The sequence below is a fragment of the Acytostelium subglobosum genome (assembly GCF_000787575.1).
Source record: "Acytostelium subglobosum LB1 DNA, scaffold: scaffold20, whole genome shotgun sequence".
In the NCBI taxonomy this organism is placed as follows: Eukaryota; Evosea; class Eumycetozoa; order Acytosteliales; family Acytosteliaceae; genus Acytostelium; species Acytostelium subglobosum.
In genome coordinates, this window is record NW_012236513.1 from 503,885 (window position 1) to 527,791 (window position 23,907).

General features: G+C 44.4%; 7 protein-coding genes across 7 annotated transcripts; 5 read left to right on the forward strand and 2 right to left on the reverse strand.

Annotated features, from left to right (window-relative positions):
- Window positions 1-221: 221 nt before the first annotated feature.
- SAMD00019534_090180 (hypothetical protein) lies at window positions 222-3,659 on the forward strand (the record flags this gene model as incomplete). Its single annotated transcript, XM_012895907.1, has 6 exons — window positions 222-392; window positions 456-753; window positions 825-2,299; window positions 2,365-2,935; window positions 3,010-3,273; window positions 3,343-3,659. The coding sequence occupies 6 exons, from the start codon at window positions 222-224 to the stop codon at window positions 3,657-3,659; spliced, it is 3,096 nt and encodes a 1,031-aa protein (XP_012751361.1).
- A 66-nt stretch (window positions 3,660-3,725) lies between these two features.
- Window positions 3,726-5,912, reverse strand: SAMD00019534_090190 (hypothetical protein; the record flags this gene model as incomplete). The annotated part of the gene is made up of 1 exon (XM_012895908.1): window positions 3,726-5,912. The coding sequence occupies one exon, from the start codon at window positions 5,910-5,912 to the stop codon at window positions 3,726-3,728; it is 2,187 nt and encodes a 728-aa protein (XP_012751362.1).
- A 353-nt stretch (window positions 5,913-6,265) lies between these two features.
- Window positions 6,266-8,957, reverse strand: SAMD00019534_090200 (hypothetical protein; the record flags this gene model as incomplete). Its single annotated transcript, XM_012895909.1, has 2 exons — window positions 6,266-8,267; window positions 8,602-8,957. The coding sequence occupies 2 exons, from the start codon at window positions 8,955-8,957 to the stop codon at window positions 6,266-6,268; spliced, it is 2,358 nt and encodes a 785-aa protein (XP_012751363.1).
- Window positions 8,958-9,634: 677 nt separating this feature from the next.
- On the forward strand, window positions 9,635-12,861 carry SAMD00019534_090210 (hypothetical protein; the record flags this gene model as incomplete). Its single annotated transcript, XM_012895910.1, has 2 exons — window positions 9,635-10,278; window positions 10,353-12,861. 2 exons carry the CDS (start codon window positions 9,635-9,637, stop codon window positions 12,859-12,861), a joined length of 3,153 nt encoding a protein of 1,050 aa, XP_012751364.1.
- A 228-nt stretch (window positions 12,862-13,089) lies between these two features.
- SAMD00019534_090220 (hypothetical protein) lies at window positions 13,090-15,741 on the forward strand (the record flags this gene model as incomplete). Its single annotated transcript, XM_012895911.1, has 2 exons — window positions 13,090-14,545; window positions 14,615-15,741. The coding sequence occupies 2 exons, from the start codon at window positions 13,090-13,092 to the stop codon at window positions 15,739-15,741; spliced, it is 2,583 nt and encodes an 860-aa protein (XP_012751365.1).
- Window positions 15,742-20,993: 5,252 nt separating this feature from the next.
- SAMD00019534_090230 (hypothetical protein) lies at window positions 20,994-22,084 on the forward strand (the record flags this gene model as incomplete). Its single annotated transcript, XM_012895912.1, has 3 exons — window positions 20,994-21,181; window positions 21,254-21,966; window positions 22,029-22,084. The coding sequence occupies 3 exons, from the start codon at window positions 20,994-20,996 to the stop codon at window positions 22,082-22,084; spliced, it is 957 nt and encodes a 318-aa protein (XP_012751366.1).
- A 1,210-nt stretch (window positions 22,085-23,294) lies between these two features.
- On the forward strand, window positions 23,295-23,865 carry SAMD00019534_090240 (hypothetical protein; the record flags this gene model as incomplete). Its single annotated transcript, XM_012895913.1, has 2 exons — window positions 23,295-23,755; window positions 23,799-23,865. 2 exons carry the CDS (start codon window positions 23,295-23,297, stop codon window positions 23,863-23,865), a joined length of 528 nt encoding a protein of 175 aa, XP_012751367.1.
- Between the last annotated feature and the right edge of the window lie 42 nt (window positions 23,866-23,907).

The window sequence follows — 23,907 nt, forward strand, 5'->3', positions numbered from 1 at the left end:
TCATCTTTGAAGAACAAAGGATCAAACGCTCTTTTGAACCGTTTGCCTCGTTGTTCTACCAAGGCACTGTGTATGAGTGAGAGCATGGAGAAAGATTGCTCTCTTCTTTGTCAAAGATATTCATACTCAACAGCAACAGCAACAGCAACAGCAACATCAACAGCAGTGAGGATCTAGATACAGATAAATATATATACATACCTGTACAAGTACAAAATAGGATGGGTTGGATCAAGCCCAAATCCATCACTTTCAGGAAGGCATGGTGCACAGTCGAAGAGAACGACTACTTCTCAGTCCTAAAGAAGAATATTCCCATTGCCCTAATCAATGAAGTAGTGGCCAGGATACCTCAAAGTAGTGTTGGCGGTGATCTTGTTAATGTTGCAGATGTATGTTATAATAACCATCAAACTGGCGAGTTGGACAACGACTGACGACTCACTCATATTTAGTTCAAGATATGTTTAAAGAATAAGGGATGTCAGTGTATTGGTGAATCAAACGAATGGGAGGAGATACAGTGCATGTGGAAATGGATCAATGACAATCTGATACCATCGGTACAAAAGATGAACAATGAGACCAATGAGATATTTGAGTATCTCTCACTCAAGTTCACCTGTCTCAGCATCCACGAGGAGAACAACAAGGAACAAGAGAAAGAGCGCGAGCTCAAAGACAAAGACCTCAAGAAGAAGCAACGACACTTCAAGAAACGCTTCAGTCTCGACAACGAGACCCTGATCACACGTATGTTCAATCAACGTCATATTGGTATCATTCCAATCACTCACTCACTCAATCAAACGAACGAACTACAGAGTACTCTTGCTCATTGATGGACAAGATACAGAGACATGGATGCATGTATATATCAGAGAACTATGTTTGCTTTCATAGTAGGATCATACCGACAAAGATAAAGATACCATTCACTGAGATGTCAGAGATGAAGAAGGTCACACATTCGAGTTACTTCAAGTTCCTGACAGACTCGATAAAGATCACGACGGCCGACGCTGGCAAGGAGTACATCTTTCACACGTTCTTCAACATTGACGAGACGTTCCAACTGCTCGATCAGATCAGAAAGTTTGCGATGAATCGCATGCTTTGCTCGGCCGAGCATGTCGACACACCACTGGCATCGTCAATGGGCGCCACGTCCTCGCCGCGTCCCATGTCTCCAGCCAACTCACTTCGTTCATCTGGCTGCTTCTACTCCAACATGGCCATGTCGCCCAATGCCAAGGAGGACGCTTGCAGCTCAACAACATCCAATGGAAGCGCGGACCATGGGGCATGGGGCGGCAGCAATGGTTGCACCTCACCATCGTCGCCAATGTCCAGCGCACCGCCCACACTCAACAGCTCGACGGCAATTGATATGGCCAGCAGCCCAAGCGCGCTCGCCATGTCTGGCTCGTACGGCGGCGGCATTGGAGGCGGCGGCCATCACACATCCATGATCTCCAGCTTCAAGGAGATACTGCAGGAGCAGCGCAAGCATCAAGACTACCAAGACATGTTCAGCCTGCCCGCCCAGGAGTTCCTGGTCGAGGAGTTCCAGGCCAGTCTGTGGAACAATCAGCATGACATCACTGGCAAGATCTACATCTCAACAAACTTTTTGTGCTTTGGCCGTCCAGATCTCCAGCTCGTGCTGCCACTGCGCGAGATAACGGCCATCACCCACGAGAAGGCCTTTGGCAACCGCGGCACAACAATGCGCATCTGTGTCGGCAGCCAGAAGTTCTACTTCTTCTCATCGACGATTGAGATGCAGTACGATGTTGTACGCCAGTTCTGGATCGATGTGGGCGGCAATGGCAATGAAGCCATGGGCAGCTACGAGGACAACCACTCTCATATCGGCCTGCCCGAGTCCATCATCGACGGCACCTTCTCCGCGACATACCGCATGTTCCAACAGCAACAGATGCATCTATTCGAGCAGTACTATGCATTCAACGGTCAAGGCATTGCCATGATCAAGACCGATGAGCTCAAGGCGTTGGTGCGCGGTGGTGTGCCCGATCGCCTTCGAAGAATCGTCTGGTTATTCACCTCTGGCGCACTCTACAAGCCATACTGCCATCCCAACAACTACTACCAACAACTCCTTCAACAGCATCAAGGCGAGACCAACCCATCGAGCAACGACATTGAGAAGGACCTGAGGCGTAGTTTCCCCGAGCATCCATACTTCCAAGATGAGCAAGGTATCCAATCATTGCGTCGTCTACTCACCGCCTACTCATGGCACAACCCATCAATAGGCTATTGTCAATCAATGGTATGATATACTCAATCAACTCCATTCATTCCAATCACTCACTAACTCAAACACGATGATCTTAGAACATACTTGGCGCCATCTTCCTGTTGTTTGTGAAGGAGGAAGAGGCATTCTGGCTGTTGTCATCACTGTGTGAGGACTATCTGCCGGACAACTACCGCCGCGGAATGGTTGGCTCCATTGCTGATGGCAAAACTTTTGAGAGCCTGATATCGACCTACTTGCCCGAGGTCGACAGCCACCTCAAGAAACTGAGTTGTCCACTGTCTGTAATAATAGTGCCATGGTTCCTCTGCCTGTTCATGAGCAATGGACATTTGGAGCTGGGCCTGCGCGTGCTGGACTGCTTCTTCCTGGAGGGCACCAACATCCTGTTCCAGGTGGCGCTATCCTGCTTCAAGCTGCAGCAGGCGGCCATATTACGATGCAAGTCGGCTGAGGAGGTGATGCTGTTGTTCAAGGATGGCGACTACAACGTGGACCAGCTGTTCACAATGACACTCACCGAGTTTGACAGCCTGCCCACCGACAAGGTGGAGCAGATGCGTAGTTCAAACAAGTACATCGCCATCAAGAACATACAGATCAACAAGAAGAAGTCCAAGGTCAGGGAATGGAGTGACAGATACAATAGTAAGCCTCTCTTACATATGTCTACCTCGCCAGCGCATGCATGTACTAACCTAATCTCACGCAATGATCCATAGTATCAAGGTATGATTTAGAGTCTCTGTACGACCTGTTCCAATCACACATTAGTCTTAGCACCAGCCAGTCGCTGGGCATTGGCAAGTCCAAGTTTGTGGAGATGTGTAAAGACGTGTTGCCCAGTCCTTGGAAGTATCGACTGGACATTGTCAATCAGATATTTAAACTGTTGGATGAGGACATGGACGACTTGATCACATGCGATGAGTTTGTGCATATGGTTGCCATCCTATCCAAAGGTACACTGCAAGAACGTATAAGATGTATGTATCTCATCATCATCAACATCCCCATCAATCAATCATTAGTATACTAACTAACCATGTTCTCAGTCTGCTTCGATATGTATGACCTGGACCATGACGACTGTCTATCATGCTCAGAGTTTAAGACCTTGTTGGAATCACTGATATGTCTTTTGAAGCCAGTCAACCCTCTTCAAGCATCATTCGACATTGATTCATTCATTACCAATACTTTATGCTTGACGGAGCAGTCGATACTGACAGTGGATGATGTGGAGGCCAACTTCCAGGAGCTTCCAACGACCAACCCTTCAATTGTAGATTTCAACCGATCCTATGATGTCCAGTGGTCCACGTCAACATCTGCCACCAACCTTAATGGCAACAACAACAACAACCTGTAGTAGTATATGTATAAATATAACAACCTTTATGTATTCATTCAAGATTGTTGTAGGATTGATCGATTATTAGACAATGATAATTGAGAAGATTGCTACAAAGATGATCAACAAGGATGAGTTCATCAATCCGGCAATTGATGGGGCTGCGCTTGGGCCTGGTGTGCTGGTCGTTGTGCTGGTAGTAGTGGTAGTAGTGGTTGTCGTATCACTTGTTGTCGAGGCTGATGTAGTGCCAGTGGTGGTTGTTGGCGGGGCAACACATTGACTGGTGGCGGCATACTGGCAGATATTGGTGTATTGGCACCATGAACAACCGGTGATACATGAAGTCTTGTTGGAGTAGGTGCCACAGACTGTTGCATTCTTCTCACAGTAGTCTCCAACGAGTCCGGCATTGCATTGACATGTGTAGTTGGACATCTGGCATGAGCCAGCTCCACTGCAGTTCATGTGGCAGCTTCTGGCACTGCAGTTGTTGTTGGTCAAGTAGTCTGGCTCGCAGACACAAGCGCCATCATTGCACTTTCCATGACCCGAGCAGTTGTTATACAAATCACGACAGCCTGCTTCAAATACGGCAGTGATTGTGTTGTTTCCTGTAACCTTGATCAGGTAGGTCATATCATCGTTTAAACCAAAGGTGACCTGGAGGTTTACGGTGGGTGCGCTGGCGGGGACATTACCCATGAGGACCAGGTGGTAGTCCACATACTTGGCAGGGTCCTCATCCATCCAGTTGATCATAAAGGTGGTTCCATTGATCGAGACGTTACCCTGCACAGAGACCTTAGCAGATCTGTTTCTTAGGAGGTCACGGAAATAGACCAAAGCATTTGATGATGATGACTTGTAGTCGCCAGTGATGACCAATTGATGCTCGTCGATGAGGTTGGCGATAAAGAATATCTCACCACCGTTGTGTACGAGCGAACCGTTGATAGTTGTGTTTTGAGGATCGAAGCGACCATTGTTCATAGTGACAGTTTTGGCTTGGATCGTTGAGGCGTTGGTGGACAGGTAGGCATATGGTCCAGAGAATGTGAGCTCACCCTCTGCGCCGAGGTACAAGTTCTGGGGCAGAACCAATGTGCCTTCAAGTGTGATGCTCGACTTTCCCATGAACAAACCATTGTTGGTCAGCTCAAGTGACGAACCATTCAGCACGTGGATGTTGTTGGTGGACAGCGCCTGGTCGAAACCTTGAATCGTATTGTTCAGGGACTTGAAGTACATGTTGGTGACGGCAGAAGCATCGGCATCAGCAGGTTGGATATTAACAATGTTGGCGTTGGAGAAGTAGGCATTGGTCTTTCCACCAATGGTCAAGGTGGAGAATGTAGACACTAGATCAACGACAGCACACGATTGATTGAAGAGGGCCACGTCCTGAATAATAGTTCTACCCTGGCCATCGATTGTGCCAATGAAAACACTTGAGGTGTTGGAGATGACCAGATTGGATTGCATATTGGTCGAGATGTTGTAGAGTGTGGCTACATTTGCGTCAATGATCCTGATGAATCCGAGTCCAATGAAGATCTTGGAATGCTCGCTCGAGGTGAAGCTCTTTGTGGCAAGAATACCTCCGTTGGACACGGCTACCACACCATCGACGTGGATGTTTCCGAGGTTGGACGTCTTGACCATTGAGGCGGAGCCATTTATCACCAACTTGCTGGTTGCATCAGCTGAGAGGCCTACTGAAAAGTCGGCGTAACCTCTGATAATCATGGTGGAGTGGTCGTGTAGCTCTGGCTGTGGAATGGTTTGGTCAAAGTTGACTGGATTGCCAAGGACGTCAATGCTCGAGCTGTATGCCTTGAGAATTGAGTTCTGGAATATGTACATGTTTCCAAGGAAGACTGAGGCGCCAGTCCAAGTGGCCGACGATTCTGAGGCGTAGAAACTTGCGCACGACATATAGGATCCAGTCTCTGTCTCCAGTTGGGCCTTGGTCATACTGATTGCATTGACCACAGTGAGGTTGACGTTTTGGCCGATTGTGAGTGTGACGTTTGGACCATTTACAACAAAGGCGGACAGAGTGATTTGGCTTGTGATCTTGATGTACTTGATCACGTAGGGTGAGACTGTGTTGTCAATTGAGGCCGTTGGACTGAATTGTGATGGCAACTGACCACCGATCCAATTGGCAGGGTTATTAAAGTCACATGGATTAGCCGGATCAGTACATTGGTTTGCTCCAAAATTAACAAAGCTCGCAGCCAATGTCAATGACACTGAGAATGTCATCATTATAAATAATATTAACTTTATCATTTTTATAATTATTTGTCTTTGTTTGATTGATTGAATGAATGAATGAATGACTGAATGATTGATGATGTGGACCTCTAAGTCCTTGAATGTATCTACACAAACCCTTTGGGGAACGATAACAATGGTCCAAAAATGCCAGACACAAGGCCCTGTGATTCAGATCTGAAATCAGCCGATTGTGGTTTGATCACCAAAACGACTCGACACAAAACGGTCCTTTTTCTTACTCCCCCATCACTCAATCACATCGATGCAAACAGAATACTCGTCCATTATCTATGTATGTTTTATCCATATTTTTTTATTATTAAGTACTATGATACTAATTACAGTGTCATTGCCAAGATAACAATGATTGTGAAGGTCATCGCGGATACCTGATGTATGATTGATTGAGCTGAACTTGGATGATTGGTAGTGGTGGAGCTATGAGTGGTAGTGGCGGATGTAGTGCTGGTCGTGGTTGATGTAGTAGTGCTGGTCGAGGTGGTGGCGGTGGTGCTGGTTGTCGCGACACATTGGCTGGTGGCTGGATACTGGCAGGCATTGGTGAATTGACACCATGAGCAACCGGCAGTACATGTGGTCTTGTTGGTGTAGGTGCTGCAGACTGATGCTGGCTTCTCGCAGTAGGCTCCGACAAGTCCACTGTTGCATTGACAGGTGTAGTTGGACACCTGGCATGAGCCAGCTCCACTACAGTTCATGTAACAACTCTTGACACTGCAGTTGTTGTTGGTTAAGTAGTCTGGCTCACAGAGACAAGTTCCATTGTTGCAGACGCCGTGGTCAGAGCAGCTGTTGTGCTGCTCGGCACATCCCTGCTGGAAGATGAATGATACAACTGGTCCTTGGGTCACCTTGAGAACGGTGGTCACGTCGGCGGGGGTACCAAGGGCGGCATGGAGATTGGTGCTCAGGGCAGACAGTGGTGCATTGCTGCTCAACTGCATCAAGTGGTACTCTGCGTACAGGACTGGCTCGGTGTTGGACATACGCATGGTGATCGACGATCCGTTGACGGCAGCGACGCCGTGGACATTCATCTTGGGAGTGAAGTTGATTGGCAGGTCTTGGAACTCGATCTCGGCCAGTGGGGAGGCGGTGTAGTTGCCAGTGATGACCAGGGCGTACACTCCAGTGGATTGCTCGTCCTCAAAGACAAGTTGACCAGCATTATGTACGAGCGATCCATCGATTGTTGTGTTGAGTGGGACGAGGTCACCGTTGTTGATCACGACTTGGCCCTTGATGGTGATTCCCTCAGTGGGTAGATGAGCGCCTTCGCCAGACAATGTGAGCACTCCTTGTGCGCCGAGATTTATGTTCCTGGTCAGGACGAGGGTGCCGTCCAAAGTGATGCCAGAGGCGCCAGCAAAGGTGGACTCAGAGATGAGGATCAGGACGGACGATGGCTGCACGTAGAACATGGTGCTGTTGAGGACACCGTTGAAAAGACGGATGTTGTTGTTGACCGACTTGAAGTACATGTTGATGACGGCCTGTGGGAATGTGTCCATGAGCGAGGTCACACGGAAGATCTGACCAATGTCGACGTTGGACATGTAGATGTTGGATTGGGCGGCGATCATGATCGTGGAGAAGTTGGACACTTGACCCCAGATTGGCGACGACAGGTTGAACAAGGCGACCTTCTCGATAGTGACACGACCAGCAGAGTTAATCTCGTTGATAAAGATGCTCGAGGCGTTGGAGAAGATGAGGTCAGAGTTGGCACCGGTCACGATTCTTTGGAAGGATGCCTGGCCGCCTGCGCTAACCTTGAGAGCTCCCACACCAAGACCGATTGTGGACTCGTTGCCAGTGGTCATCATCTTGGTGATGGACACGGATCCCTGTGGTACGGACAGTTGTCCATCGACGTGGGCGTTGGCAATGTCGGACATCTTTATCATTGAGGTGACTGCGCCGGCCTCGACGACCAGGATACTGGTGTCATCAACACTGATACCGTTCGAGAACAGGGTCTTGCCACGGATGATGAATGTGGAGCGATCGATCATGGTGGGTCTGGGCGAGAGTGGTCCAAACATGTTGTTTATGCCAGCAAAGTCAAATGTGGAGTTGTAGGCGGTCCATGGACACATCTTGGTCATGGTCATTTGGGAGCCAACGCGGATGGTTGAAGCGTACAGGGTGATCGATGAGCTGGAGAGGGTGACAGTGTCGACGGTGATCTTGGCGCCGGCGATGGCGGTCAGGATGGTGTCGGTCAATGTGATGTCGTTCAGGGAGGTGAACTCGACGTCGGCTGCGACGGTAATGGTGACCTGTGGGCCGAGGACCACCAAGCTGTCGACAGTGCAGCTGGCAGTGATGCGTTGACGTATCTCATGCCGCTGGCAGTGGAAGACATATCGATCCTGGCGGATTCGGTTGGGACAACTCCGCCGACCCAGTTGGCGGCAAGATTAAAATCGCAAGGGGACAAAGGGTTGTCGCAGGGCGCGACAATAAAGTCTGTCTGGGCCATGGCGGTGGCCAAAACGACAACAAAGAATAATAATGTTATGGACTTGATTGACATATTTAAGTATATAATTATATGTTATGTGAATAGATTTACGTATGATTGAATGTCTAATTATGTCCAATCGATTGGATATAAATAATAAACTTGGTGATCAGTCATTTCAATCACTCGTTTGGAAAGACAATGGACAAGAAGAATGGACGTCCACTGTTCAGTAACATCACGGTGATGTGTTTTAAGCAAGAAGACAAGTGTGTGGAAAAGGGGAGGCCTGATCGGAAGGCCCAACAGACCATCCAACAAGGGGGTATAATTAGCAATACAAAGCAAAATGGTGAGAAGTGAAGGACGCGACCAGTAAAACTGGTGTACTGTACTTTACCGATTTGATCAGATGGTTTGATCAGACACACTACGTCCACACATCTGGTCTGATCACTATGTTGTGTGTGACGTGACCTCATCTTTTGGGCACGGTGCTCAAGGGTTGGGATCTGTCCGTCCATCCACACATTGTATCCCATTCACCGTATTCATTCAGTGTACTCACTTGATGCTCTCACCAACATGTGGAGTATAAATAATTAATTAATTATAATATAACTCGATAGAGTCACACTCTTTGATCGACTTATGATCATGTGATCAATGATCTCAACAACAACTTACTCCAATATTATTAAATCAATCACGCGATCATCTTAGTTTGATAAATTATGAACTTCGTAATCATTCAGTTTGTTTGATCATTGATCACAAACATCATAAGTATATTATTATTATTAGATATGATGAAGATAGAAAGTAAAGATAATAATTAAGAGATAACAAGTTCGCGGAGAACAGAGACACGACCTCATGAATGAAAGACCAAAGTGTGTGAGAGTCGCAGATGAACTCAGTTTTGTTGGTCCACACCCTCCCAGAGAATTGCGAAACACTCACTCTTAGTCTCGATTATCGACGAGGTCGCACATTGTTGGTCTCGCCAATTTCAAAGGCAAATTCCTTCAAAGTGCTGGCACAACGCAACACTTAAACGCATAATCTTTGCTCAAAGAGTTAGAGAGATAGTCAGTTCAATTCAAGCACTTCATCTTTTGTATCTTATACACAAACATTATATATATTTATTATTATTATTATTATTAATATTATTATTAACATTGTACAACACTATCTGCCAATCAATCAATCAAACATGGGTATCGAAGAGAATATTGAGGATTCACTCGCTTCAGAGTCATTCCAAGCACCTTCATATATGCAACAAGCTCAATTCCAACAACCAAACCAAGATCAACAACAACAACTACAACAACAACAACAAAATGGTCAACAATATGGTCAACAACAACAACAATTATTAAATGGTGTTGATGATATGGATATTCCTTATTATATCCCAGGTCAACAGCATGATCAGCAACAACAACAACAACAGTTGCAACAATATCAACAACAATTTATTGAACAGAATGGACCGCCCCAGGGCGTCAGTCTCGGCCAATCACCACCCCACCACGCCCCATTGGCCGGAATGATGCCAATGTCTCCACAACAACAGGGCATGATCATCTATCCCAATATACCAAATATACCAATGCAGGGCGTTGTTGGCAGCCAGTCGCCACCACCCATGGTCAACCCAATGATGTTGGGCGAGCAGCCCTCCCCATTCCTGGCACAACAAACACATGCCTTCATCCAACCGGCACCATCCTACGAGATCAAGTCGCCCTACAAGAACGTCAACATTGTCTTCCAATCACCACCCGCCAACATCTTTGTCTCTCCCCAAGTCCCCATCGACTCTGACTTTTATCCAATCTACACGCCAGACTTGTAAGTCTCCCCGACCCGCATGAATGGAGTTGGAGTGAGTCCCAAACATACTAACCTCGCCTCATTACACAAAGCTTCCCAGTGGAGAAGGTACCATCTTATGCACTTGGTTCTTTGGAATGCGCAGAGGACTGCGCCACAATCAAGAAGAAGGCAAGCACTCTGACTAATGTGTTTGTGAACAAGTATAGGAGCAATGCCGTCGACGACATATTGCTCGAATCGTTGTTTGAGTGCAAGGGCTTGGAGTTCTTGAACTTGAGCGACTGTACCAACTTCTCACTGGCCGTTTTTTGTCGCGTGATTGGCCGTCTAAAGAACCTACGCATGATCAACCTGAGCAACTGCACACAGCTCACGGACGACGCCATCAAGCAGGTGGCCAAGTCGTGCCCCAACCTCGAGGAGGTGCATCTCAACAACTGCTACATGCTCACTGATCAGTCCATCATGCTGCTGGCCAAGAAGGCCAAGAGCCTCAAGGTACTCTCGCTGGCGTCGTGTGACCGTCTGACTGACCGCTCCCTCGACGAGATTGCCAAGAACCTCAAGGTGCTCGAGTCACTGTGCATCAACAGACTGGGCCTCATCACGGACAAGGGCGCATCGGAGCTCAAGCAACTGGCCTCGATCAAGTCCTTCTACGCATATGGCGCACCACTCAGCGATGGCAGCATCAGTGAGCTGTCGATCAAGTGGCACAAGCTGGAGACACTCAATGTTGGCAAGTGCACATTCGTCACCAATCAGGCCATCTCCACATTGTCACTGCACTGCCCCATGCTGCAACGCCTGTTCCTGCAGGGCTGCATCAAGATCTCCAACGAAGCAATCATCATGATCACGCAAAAGTGTCCAAGGATCACCGTGCTGCGTCTGGACGGCTGTTTGAACGTTACGGACGACGCCATCATGGCGCTGGGCCAGCTTAAGTGTCTCCAGACCCTGAACCTGAGCAAGCTGTGTCGCTTCAACGAGCAGACCCTCGTCCAGATCCTGCCCTCGCTCCAGAACCTCGAGCAGCTCTTCCTCTACCAGTGTCCACGTGTGTCTGATGCCACCCTGCTGCAGGTTGGCGTTCTGTGCCCCAACCTCAAGGTGCTGCGCGTCGACCAGTCTATCTTCCCCAGCGACGTCTCCATCACGGCCCTGGCGCCCAAGTGCAAGTCGCTCAAGACTCTCAACCTGTCGTACCTGATCGGCATCCACGAGCAGTCGCTGGTATCTGTCGCCACACATCTCACTCTCCTGCAGAAGCTCTACCTGACTGGCTGCACCAACCTCTCGGACGACTCGCTCGTTGCCATCAGCAAGATCTCCACGCTCGAAGTGTTGCGCATCGACAACAGCGCCAACTTTGGTGAGCGTGCCCTTTGCAGCCTGTCCAACCTGCACAACCTCAGCATCCTCAACCTGTCAGGCTGTAACAACACCACGGACAAGGTGATCGACCAGATCATTGTCAACTGCCACCACCTCTCGCAGCTCTATCTCTCCAACCTACCATGCATCACCGATCGCATCCTGCCTCCACTGCTCGCCACCCTCCTCCGTCTGCGTCTTCTGCGCGTGGACGGCTGTAACAACATCACCGAGCAGTCGTTGGTCGGCCTGCGCTTCAACGGCGTGCGCAGCCTTGAGATATTCAACTGCAGTGGCACATTGATTGGAGACGAAGGTCTCTTCTCGATCGTTTCCCAGAGCTCCCTCCGTGAGCTCTACATGTTTGGATGCGAGAACGTGTCGGACAACGGCTTGAAGCGCATTGAGAGCTTCCTGCCCCACCTCGAGGCACTGCGCGTCGACCGCTGCAAGAAGATCACCGACAAGGGTCTCCGTCCAATCCTGCTCCGCGCACCAATGCTCCGTGTGCTCAACATCTCGCACACCAATCTCGGCGATGATACCCTGTCCAACGTCGCCTCCTACAACAAGAGCATGAAGAAGCTGTACTGCGCTGGCTTGGACCGTCTGTCTGACCGCCACATGGCCACAATCACCTTGCAATGCCCCCTGCTCAAGGTCATCGACCTGTCCAAGTGCCCCAAGATCACCGACACGTCCATCATCGAGGTGGCACTGAGGAGCAAGCACCTCAAGAAGGTGAACCTGTGCGGCAATGCCAAGATCACCAACACGTCCATCATCAAGATGTCAGTTGGCTGCCCCAACCTCAAGGTGGTCAACCTGCAAGAGTGTGTCAAGGTGGGCGAGGTGGGCGTGCTGGCGCTGTCCACCTACTGTAAATATATTACCGATATCAATGTGTCGCTGTGCCCGCTCGTCACCGACCTGTCGATCGTGGGCATTGGCCGTGAGTGCCTCGGCCTCAAGTCGATCCGTGCCAGTTCCACGGCCATTGCCGACGCAGCCATTATCGAGGTGGCCGTGCGCTCCAACATCAACCTTGAGGTGCTGGACATCCAGAACACCAACGTATCCGATCAGGCCATGAACATGGTCGCTCAAATGTGTCCATCACTCCGCAATCTCAACATCCTCTCGACCAACACATCTGCCAAGGCCAAGACCCTCTTGCAACAGAACTGTAGACTGTTGAAAGAGTTAAAGTCCGTTCATTAATTAATTAATAATTAAATCCTTTGTTGTTATCTTTAACCATCTTTATATGATTGATCTTCAAAGTTGGTGTCGTCTTTTCATTTAGCGCCAAAATTTGAATCGACCACACTCACTCCAATCAATCATTCAATTATTGGAAACTACAGTCTAGACTGCTGATGATCAAAGAATGAATGATCATATCAATATTCATTATCATTATAAACTTATACATATATATACACCAAGATGTTCAAACCACTCTCTGGACGAAGGAGAAGGCCACCAGTCGTGGCCCGCTCGGGCATGGAGGAGTCTATGGTAGATGAAGTACAAATTGTAATTGATCTGGAAGATGGTGACCATCATCCACAACAACATGTTGTCGTTAATGTTGAACAACAAAAGACACCTCCATCATCTCCACAACCAAAAACATCACAACAACAAATCCAACCGAAACATCAGGCACAGCCACAACCCAAGACACCACAACAGCCACAGTCACAGTCACAATCACAATCACATCCACAGACACCAAGGGACAACAGAACTCCAAACAAGTCAGCGTCTGCAACTAAGCATAATGTCCCAGGTGGTACTTTGAAACGTCAAACAACTGATGAGTTTGTCAAGATGTTTGATCAACTGGAGATTATCAATGCGAGCCCAGACATCAACGCCAACAACAATGCCAACAACAATGCCAAAGCCACCATCTTGACCTCACCAAACTCTGATATAATCGTGGGCGAAGATGATCAACAACCAGAGATTGACAATGACAATGAGGATGATGACGATGAAGATGAGGACGACGAGGAGGGAGGCGATCCAAACGCAGTGGTCGAGCTTGGCAAGGATGCTGAAGAGGACGACGAGGAAGACCCAGATCCCGTGGACTTCACCCAGGACGACTTGTTCGATTCAAACAAGTTTGTTGGCCTTCATGAGCAGGTGCGCCAGAGGAACAGTCGCCAGCGATACCAGCGCGAGCAGAGGATGAACGAGATGTTTGACAAGATCACCGGTGGTGCGCCACCACCCTACATCACTCCGACCAAGTTCCAAAAGTTCCGCAAGAGGGAGACCCCATCCGAACCGTTCGGCGGCATCGATGATCCCGAGCTTCGAGAACAAATGATGTCGCTCACATCATCCTTGTCAATCAACATGTTGGCGCCACCACAATCATTTGCGAATCCACTGTCGTCCATGTCGAATCCACCAACCACGACCACAACGACCACGACGAGCGCAGCACCATCATCATCACTGGCAGTGACACCATCCAAGCCTCAAGGCAACGGCCAGGTACTTGGAGGCAAGAGGAAACAACCACCTACACCTGGCTCGTTGGTCAAGGGTCCAGTGCCATTCAGCGGCCACAACCAACATCATCATCAACATCAATCACCAATCAAACTCAATCTCAGCAGTAGTGTCAATGGTGATTCCTCGATCGGTCCAGGAAGCATAAATGGTTCCAGTCCGGGTGGTGCCAACAACAACAACAATGGACACAAGATTAGGAAGTTGTTCCCATCAAAGGTCAACATTCACACCAAGCTCAGAGAGGTCATCACTGGAGTCTGTGTCCTCGAGGCCAAACAACTTGTCTCTGTTCCAGACCTCCCACTCCTCATTGTCGCCCTGATCAGACTCTCATTATTCTCCACACCAATCTTCAAGTCTACACCAAATAGTAAGTGATCACTCAATCACTCTGGAACCATTCCAATCACTCACACTCAAACAAACAAACAATGTCTAGATGAGGAAGGAAAGCAATTCAGTGAGATGTTGAACAAGAATCAATTGGTGGACATTGCCAAGACACTAAAGATGGAGGCATCAGTCAAGATATACTGCCAGACGACTGAGGACCAATGGTTGGGCTCAAAGATACACAAGAAGAAGGCAATGAACGATATACAATTGATGAGACAACTGCTCAAGATCATTATTTCTGCGCCAAACACACTGCTTCATACTTTGGCCACACTTCCAATGACTCTGAAATCAATCACATTGGACAAGGACATCACGGCCGTGCTGGAGTACGTGCGAGAGAAGCAACCAATAGTTGGACAGTCTGCCGAGCAAATGGCGCAGATCAAGAGAATACTTGACGCTTCGTCCAAGGCAATCTCATCACCAGGTGACAATATATTATGGGATCGATTCAATGATGAGTTTTTGCCAATCATCACCAGCAGGAATGAGTTTGATGCCAAGATGAAGTCAATACTCAAGAGTGGCGATAGTGCTGGTGGTGCTAGTGGCCAGGCCAAACCCAAGGACAAGGACAACGTTGTGTCGTTGCCACAACCCTCGACAGTGCAGCCACATCAACAACCTCTGGCACAGCCTCCACAATCATTCAAGGCACCAACATCAGCTTCCTCCCCATCCCCTATTATATTCCCAAGTGCGACCACCAAGCCAACCACTCAATCTTCAACATCGGCCACCCAGCCAACTCCTGCATCCAGCGCCACTACCACCACTACAGCCACAGCCACAGCCACAGGAACAACATCGACAGCAACAACGACAACAACAACAATATTGAGCGCCAAGTCGCAGAGCAAGGCAATGCAGGAGAAGTCACAAGAGTATGTTCAGCAGGTACAACTGTCATTGAAGGATATGACGAGTGATGAGGTGAGGATCCAGCATCTGTTGGGCCTGCTTCAGAAACAGAATCAACAGATACAGCAGACACAGTTTGAGAAGGAGAGACTGGTCGCCAACAACCAATCGCTGTTCCAGAATCTGGAGCGCTACGTAGCCTGGCACAACAGTCTCAAGATGAAGTGGGACGAATATGCATCATTCATGTGCAATGCCATGTTGTTCAACTTGCAGCAGCAGCAACAGAGTCAACATAAGAGATGATCCTATTACTGTATTTGTGAGTGGGCGAGTGTTTCATTGGTCGGTCGAATGAATGGAAATAATAAATAATAATAATTTTTTTATTTCAACTTTAATTTACTTTTTCAAACTTCATTCAATCATCTATAATATATTTATTATTATTCCCGTATTAATAGGTAAAAAAAGATCTTCAAACTGGATACTCCCTTGTGTGATTGAATGTATCTGTTTAGTTTGTAAATAGTACAAATCACCACACCCACCCTCTGATCAGATTGATTGATCACACCCAACATTAGAATTAATTTCCAGATGAGAATATACTCTGATCACTTCAATATTCTCTCAATCCTATAATTATATACCAATAACTAGAATGAAACTATTATTTATATTAATAGTAATAATAATAACTTTAGCATATAATATTAATTATATTAAATGTGAATCAATTTATACATCTTATGATTATGTTAAACCATTAATAGATGAACATAGAGCAACACTTCTAGAACTTGTAAAGGATGATACTCCAATAGATATCAATTTCCCTTCCAAAATAGGTTGTGGACATGATCATTTATTAAAAAATATTCATTCATCACTTCCTCAACCTCAACCTCTTCAATCAATCCATTTACAAACCAAAATCCACAACAACACCAATAATAATAATTACTCTAATAATCAAGATTTTCATCCTATCAGGATAGTATTCAATGACACATTTCTATCACCAAACTATTCATTATCATGTTCATATATTGGTCAAATAATACAACTTTTCACCGAACCTTATATATGCCGTGCCCAAGATATTGTAACACCATCTCTAATCAAATTGATCAAGAGGGCAATGTTGCCACACATTGCCAATACTTTTAGTTCTTTTATCGATGTCTATGGACCTCAATTTCATTATTTACAAGAGGTTCAAAACAATTGTTTTGGCCTCCCAATATTAATTGATCAGAGAAATGGATTCGAAGGTGATTTGATGGTATACATTACAGCTTCTCCCTATCCATATCAACTACAACAATTGATAGCCACTTCCATACATTGTACCCAGAGAAGTGATACCTGGGCACCATTCATTGCCACTATCAATTATGCTCCCAGATATTTTGCAGCCTTCACCAACATTGAAGATAACAAAGAATATCATTCAAAATGGAAAAAATTCCAAAGGTATGTAACTGGATGACTGGATTGATTCCAAAATCACTCCTAACTAATTCATCCAAATAATATATAGTGTTTCAATACATGAGATGACTCATACTTTGGGATTTACACCATTGTTGACACCATACTATCATTCAGCTTCTAATGATCAACAAGCGATAATCAGTTTGAACTCCAAACATGTAAATTCAAAGGGTAAAGAGTACAAGGTAAACAAACAATTTATGCAAACTCCATATGTCAAAGTGTTTGTTAAGGATCACTTTGGTTGTGATGCGATGCCTGGTGCAGAGTTGGAGGACTTGGGTATTTCAAATACAGTTGGTGCACATTGGAAAGCAGCAATATTTGGAGAAGAATTGATGCTTGGTAACACTCAAGGATATGCTCCAATCACAGGCTTAACCCTGGCATTGCTGAAGGACACTGGATGGTACACAGTTCACGAATCAAAGGTAGTCAAGCCATTGGTATTTGGTTTGAAGAAAGGATGTGACTTTGCACTAGAACCATGTTCAAAAACAACTTGGGATTTTGAAGGATATTGGAATTCGACTGGATCTAGAATTGGTTGCTCAGCAACTAGATCAGGAGTGGGTCAGGCGCCAATCTGGATTTACCCATCGACACTACCAACTCAATATCAACACTTTGATAATAGTACATGGGGTGCAATGAATGGTCCAGTCTTTGACTATTGTTTGTTCAACTCTCCAGAGATCACCGATGACAATCATAGTTCATATTACTGTTTGGATACATCTAGAGTGCCAAATCAATATGGTGAGGTGTTGGGAGATTCATCTGCATGCTTCACATTCCAAACTCCCTATCAAAACAGAGTACCAACTTGTCTACCTCAGAGATGCGACAATACTCATTTACAATTCAGACATCACTTAAAGTGGTATACATGTCCAGCTCCTGGCCACAGAGTTCAAGTCAATCATGATCACTATGTAATATGTCCTGAGGACTCTAATATCATTTGCAAGAATATCATCAACTCTTCATCAAAGTTCAGAGTTTGTCAATCAATCATTTATTTTATTATTATTATTGTTTTATTTGGTATTTAATATTTATAATATATATATATATAAATTAAGATTACAATTTTGATCCAATTCAACTTCCGATCATTGATTGATTGAATGTGTTTGTCAAGGGGTTGTAGAATGGGTCATTTCTCCCACTCCCTCCCCTAGAGGTTGATCAATCCCGACTTGGAAATAATTTTATTCCTCTGATCAGTGTACACTCTTCATAACAATATCTCATCCAATCATAATTATTATTATATTAATATAGATATATAAATAAGAATGAAACTATTATTTAATATAATAATACTAATAATACTTAATATTATATATATTAAATCAGAATCAATTTATTCATCCTATGAATATGTTAAACCAATGCTTGATGAACATAGAGCTAACCTTCAAGAGCTTGTAAAGGATGGTTCTCCAATTGACATCAAGTTCCCAACAAAAATTAGTTGTGGACATGAACGATTATTACAATCTTTTCCATCAACATTACCTCAACCTATTCATTTACAAACAAATAATAATAACTATCCACCTTACTACTTTAATAATGATCAAGATTTACATCCAATAAGAATAGTGTTCAATGACACATTTCTATCACCAAACTATTCACAATCATGTTCCCAAGTTGGTCAAATAATTAATGTTCTTGGCTATCCACCTTATACATGCCAAGCCCAAGATATTGTTACACCATCTCTAATCAAGTTGATCAAGAATGGAATGTTACCATACATTGCAGATACATTTAGTGGAATTCTTGATGTACTTGGTCCTGATATCCATTATGTACAAGAAGTTCAAAGTAGTTGTAATGGTGAACCAATCACTATTGATCTGAGAGATGGATTCAAAGGAGATATAATGGTCTATATTACATCTCATCCAGTGCCAGGAAATAATGAGTATGCCTCTGCAATCCATTGTACCCTTAGAGGAGATACCAATGCTCCATTAACAGCAATGATCAACTACGTTCCAAGTTCCTTTGCCGCCTTAACAAACATTATAGATAACAATGAGTTTCATTATCAATGGAAATTAATCCAATAGTATGTATTCTTTCAATTAATGAATCACTCTCATAAACTCACTAATCAGATCAATCAATCAAACTTAGTGTTTCACTTCATGAAATGACACATACACTTGGATTCAGTTCATATTTGGCACCATATTATCATTCAGTGTCAGACGACACACCTGCAATTATCACCAAGACCAGTCAACATGTTAATTCACAAGGCAAAAAGTATAAGGTGAACAAACAATACATTCAAACTCCACATGTCAAGGCATTTGTAAAGGATCACTTTGGATGTGATGCAATGCCTGGTGGAGAGTTGGAGGATTTAGGTGGACCTGGTACCCCTGGAAACCACTGGAAGTCTGCAGTTTTTGTAGAAGAATTGATGGTTAGTTATTTGCACGGGTATGCTCCACTCACTGGTTTGACACTGGCATTGTTCAAGGACACTGGATGGTACACAGTTCACGAGTCAAAGGTAATCAAGCCTTTGGTGTTTGGTTTGAAGAAAGGATGTGACTTTGCACTCAAACCATGTTCAGCAGCTACATGGGCATTTGATGGATATTGGAAATTGGATGACTCAAAACTTGGATGTTCCGCCACTAGATCAGGAGTGGGTCTGGCTCAAATCTATCAATTTCCAACTTCACTACCAACTCAATATCAACACTTTTATAATAGTAATATGGGTTCAAGGAATGGTCTAGAATATGACTATTGTTTGTTCACCTCTCCATTGGTGACAGATTATTATAATAGTTCATACTATTGTTTAGATTCGTCGAGGAAACCTAATAAGTATGGAGAGGTGTTGGGAGATTCATCATCATGTTTCACAACTGAAACAAACAAAGACAAAGAACGAGTACCAACATGTCTACCACAGAGATGTGACAATACTCATCTACAATTCAGTCATAACTCCACTTGGTATACTTGTCCAAAACCTGGCCAAAGAGTTCATGTCAATGATGAACTTTCAATTATATGTCCAGAGGACTCTAATATCATTTGCAAGAATATCATCAACTCCTCCTCAAAGTGCAAACTCAGTCAAGATCTGGTTTCAATTCTTTTATTGTCAATTTTATACCTAATTCTTTAATTTAATAAAAATATAATTGAACTATTAGTTTTATCCATTATATATTTCTTTGATTGGTTGATTGATTGATTGATTGAATCTGTTTGTCTTTGATTGTAATTTGATCACTTCACCACACACCCCATATTTATCAGATAGATTGATCGATCCAACCCGAAACTGGATTTATTTTTCCTATCAGTGTACACTCTTCACAACAGCAACAACAACCATCATCACTACCTTCTCATTCAATCAGAATAATAATTGGTACCATTATATATCTAAAATGAAACTATTATTCAATATATTTATATTATTATTTATTATTCATATTATTAAATCAGAATCCATTTTTAAATCATTTGAATATGTTAAACCAATGCTTGATGAACATAGAGCTAGCCTTCAAGAACTTGTAAAGGATGGTACTCCAATTGACTTCAAATTTCCAACAAAAATAAGATGTGGACATGAAAGTTTATTACAATCTTTTCCATCAACATTACCTCAACCTATTCATTTACAAACAAATAATAATAATAATAATAATAATAATAATAATAATAATATCACACCCGACCACTTTAATTATAATCAAGATTTACACCCAATTAGAATTATATTCAACGACACATTTCTATCACCAAACTATTCACGATCATGTTCCCAAGTTGGTCAAATAATTAATATTAATAGAATAACACCTTACTTTTGCCAAACTCAAGATATTGTAACACCATCTCTAATCAAGTTGATCAAGAATGGAATGCTTCCATACATTGCAGATACATTTAGTGGAATTCTTGATGTACATGGTCCTGATATCCATTATGTACAAGAAGTTCAAAGTAGTTGTTTTGGTGAACCAATCACTATTGATCTGAGAGATGGATTCAAAGGAGATCTAATGGTCTATATTACTGCTCATCCTGTTTCTGATCCATATGAGTTAGCCTCTGCAATCCATTGTACCCTCAGAGGTGACACCAATGCTCCATTAACAGCAATGATCAACTACGTTCCAAGTGCCTTTGCTGCCTTATCAAACATGGTTGATAACAATGAATATCATGAACAATGGAGAACGTATCAAAGGTATGTACGTTTTTCAATCTATCACTCTCATTCATTAACCTAATCAATGAATCAATCAATAATCAAACCAAGTGTTTCACTTCATGAGATGACACATGCACTTGGATTCAATGCATATTTGGCACCATACTTTGAATCAGTTACATTGGAACGGCCAGCTATAATCACAAAGAACCATGAATTTGTTAATTCAAAGGGTAAACATTATAAGGTGAACAAACAATATATTCAAACTCCAAATGTACTGGCATATGTAAAGGATCACTTTGGTTGTGATGCAATGCCTGGTGCCGAGTTGGAGGATATAGGTGGACTTGGTACCGCTGGAAACCACTGGAAGGCCGCAGTATTTGGAGAGGAATTGATGCTTGGCTACAGCCAAGGATATGCTCCAATCACTGGCTTGACATTGGCATTGCTCAAGGACACTGGATGGTACACAGTTCATGAATCAAAGGATGTCAAGCCATTGGTGTTTGGTTTGAAGAAAGGATGTGACTTTGCACTCAAACCTTGTTCCGATACAACTTGGGGATTTGATGGATATTGGGAAATTACTAATTCAAAACCTGGATGCTCGGCCACTAGATCTGGAGTTGGTCTGTCTCAGGTCTGGGTCTATCCAACTGTACTACCAACTCAATATCAACACTTTGAAGATGGTACATGGGGTGCACAGAATGGTCCAGTCTTTGACTATTGTTTGTTCAACTCTCCAGAGGTAGTGGACAATTCTGGTAGTTCATACTATTGTTTGGATACATCAAGAAAGCCAAATCAATATGGTGAGGTGTTGGGAGATTCATCTGCATGCTTCAATACCCAAACTCATATATTCCCAGAAAAGGTACCAACTTGTCTTCCACAGAGATGCGACAATACTCATCTACAATTCAGTCATAACTCCACTTGGTATACATGTCGAAAACCTGGCCATAGAGTTCATGTCAATGATGAACTTTCAATTATATGTCCAGAGGACTCTCGTATCATTTGCAAGCATGTGATCAGCTCCTCATCAAAGTTCAAACCAAGCCCAGCTCTATTTTCAATTGTTTTATTAACATTTATATATCTAATTCTTCTTAAATAAATTCTTCATTCATTAAATTTCAATTTATTTCCTTATGAATAGAGGATAAGGCTCACAACTGATGACTGAGCATCGCAATTCAGTTCATTTAAACTGAACGCTCAGTCCCAGTTTCTGTCGGATCGGTCTTCCGTTATAGGCTCAGGTGTAATATTCCACTCCTCAGACTGGTCAGTCACTCTGTTAACTGGACTGAACTGAGGTCAGTTTCAGTTTCAGTTAGACCATTTAACCGAACTGATACTCATTTGTTAATTGAATTTTCCCCAAAATAGAATCGAAATTTTGCAAACTCTTGGTCGATCGAATAATGGAATTAAGATTGAGGAAACAAAAAGATCATCAATAGTTCGAACTTGTGCCCGCATCAAAAAATCGGGCTATTTATTTAGCATAAAAGCAACAAAAGAAAATTTCCACTTTCAGTCAGTACTTTTGCCCTCATCAAACGCTCGGATCGAATAGTAGTAGTACAAAAGATTGTGGATTTAAGTTGTTGCGTTTTTTTAGGTTAAAACCATTGGTCTAACTTTTGCCCTCATCAAACGCTCGGATCGTATAGTGGTAGTACATAAGATTGTGGCTCTTCTAGCCCAGGTTCGATTCCTGGTCCGAGCACTTTTTGATTTTTCCTAGTATGTAACATGAGGAACTTCCAGAGTCGAATGATTCGTTTTGCCAAAGTGTTTTGATGTCGCTTCGCGCACTCAATCACTTCATTCGTTCATTCATAGACAGTGGGTCTTCAGTTACTAACTGTCATACTCTCAAGGTATGTCCTCTTGTTACACGCAATCAATCATTAATTATATAAATAAATAAGTTTATATGATTCGTTCATTCATAGACAGTGGGTCTTCAGTTACTAACTGTCATACTCTCAAGTGAACGTTCAATAATATTAAGAGTACATCTCTTTATATTAAACTTTTTTCTTTTAGTTTAGTTTAATCACTCTACAGCGTATTGCTTTAAGTTCCTGGCCAGGACAATCACAGCTGTACTCTGTACATTCATTCTATGTCCTCATACAAGAATTCATCAGACGACTACGTCAAAAAAATTAGCTCATTAAGTCATGGCGACCTCGTCAAGAGATACTGCGAACTCGAGACCGTCAATGGTGAAATGGCGATCGAGCTCGAGGCATTGCGCAAATGCAAGGATAGACATGATCGCATGGAGGAGAAGGCGCAGCGCACGTCGGAGAAATATCGCGCCTCTCGTGCCCGTGAGGCCAAGCTTCTCGACGACAATGTGGAGTTAGTCAGGGACCTCCGGACTACGCTCAATGAACTCAACGTGATGAGGGCTAAGGCCAACGCTGCCCCTGAGGAGCCGGTTGTTCTCCCCAGACCACTTGCCGTCCCTGCCAACGACGAGTTAGGCGCGAAGGTTCTCCAACTGATTGCTGGTCGCGCGAATGGGTGGACCGTTCCACCTCATGAATGCAACCAGGATATCTCCAACCTTCATCTTAGGTTTGCTGGTTTGTCCCCTCCACACGCCACCTCGCTTATCCAGACCACCTTCAACCTCCCGGCCGTGGATTGTTCCGAGGACATCATTGACCAAGCCTTCACGCACTTAAGAAGGCCGACGAGTTCTTCCGGGACGCCGTCACTCGCCTCAT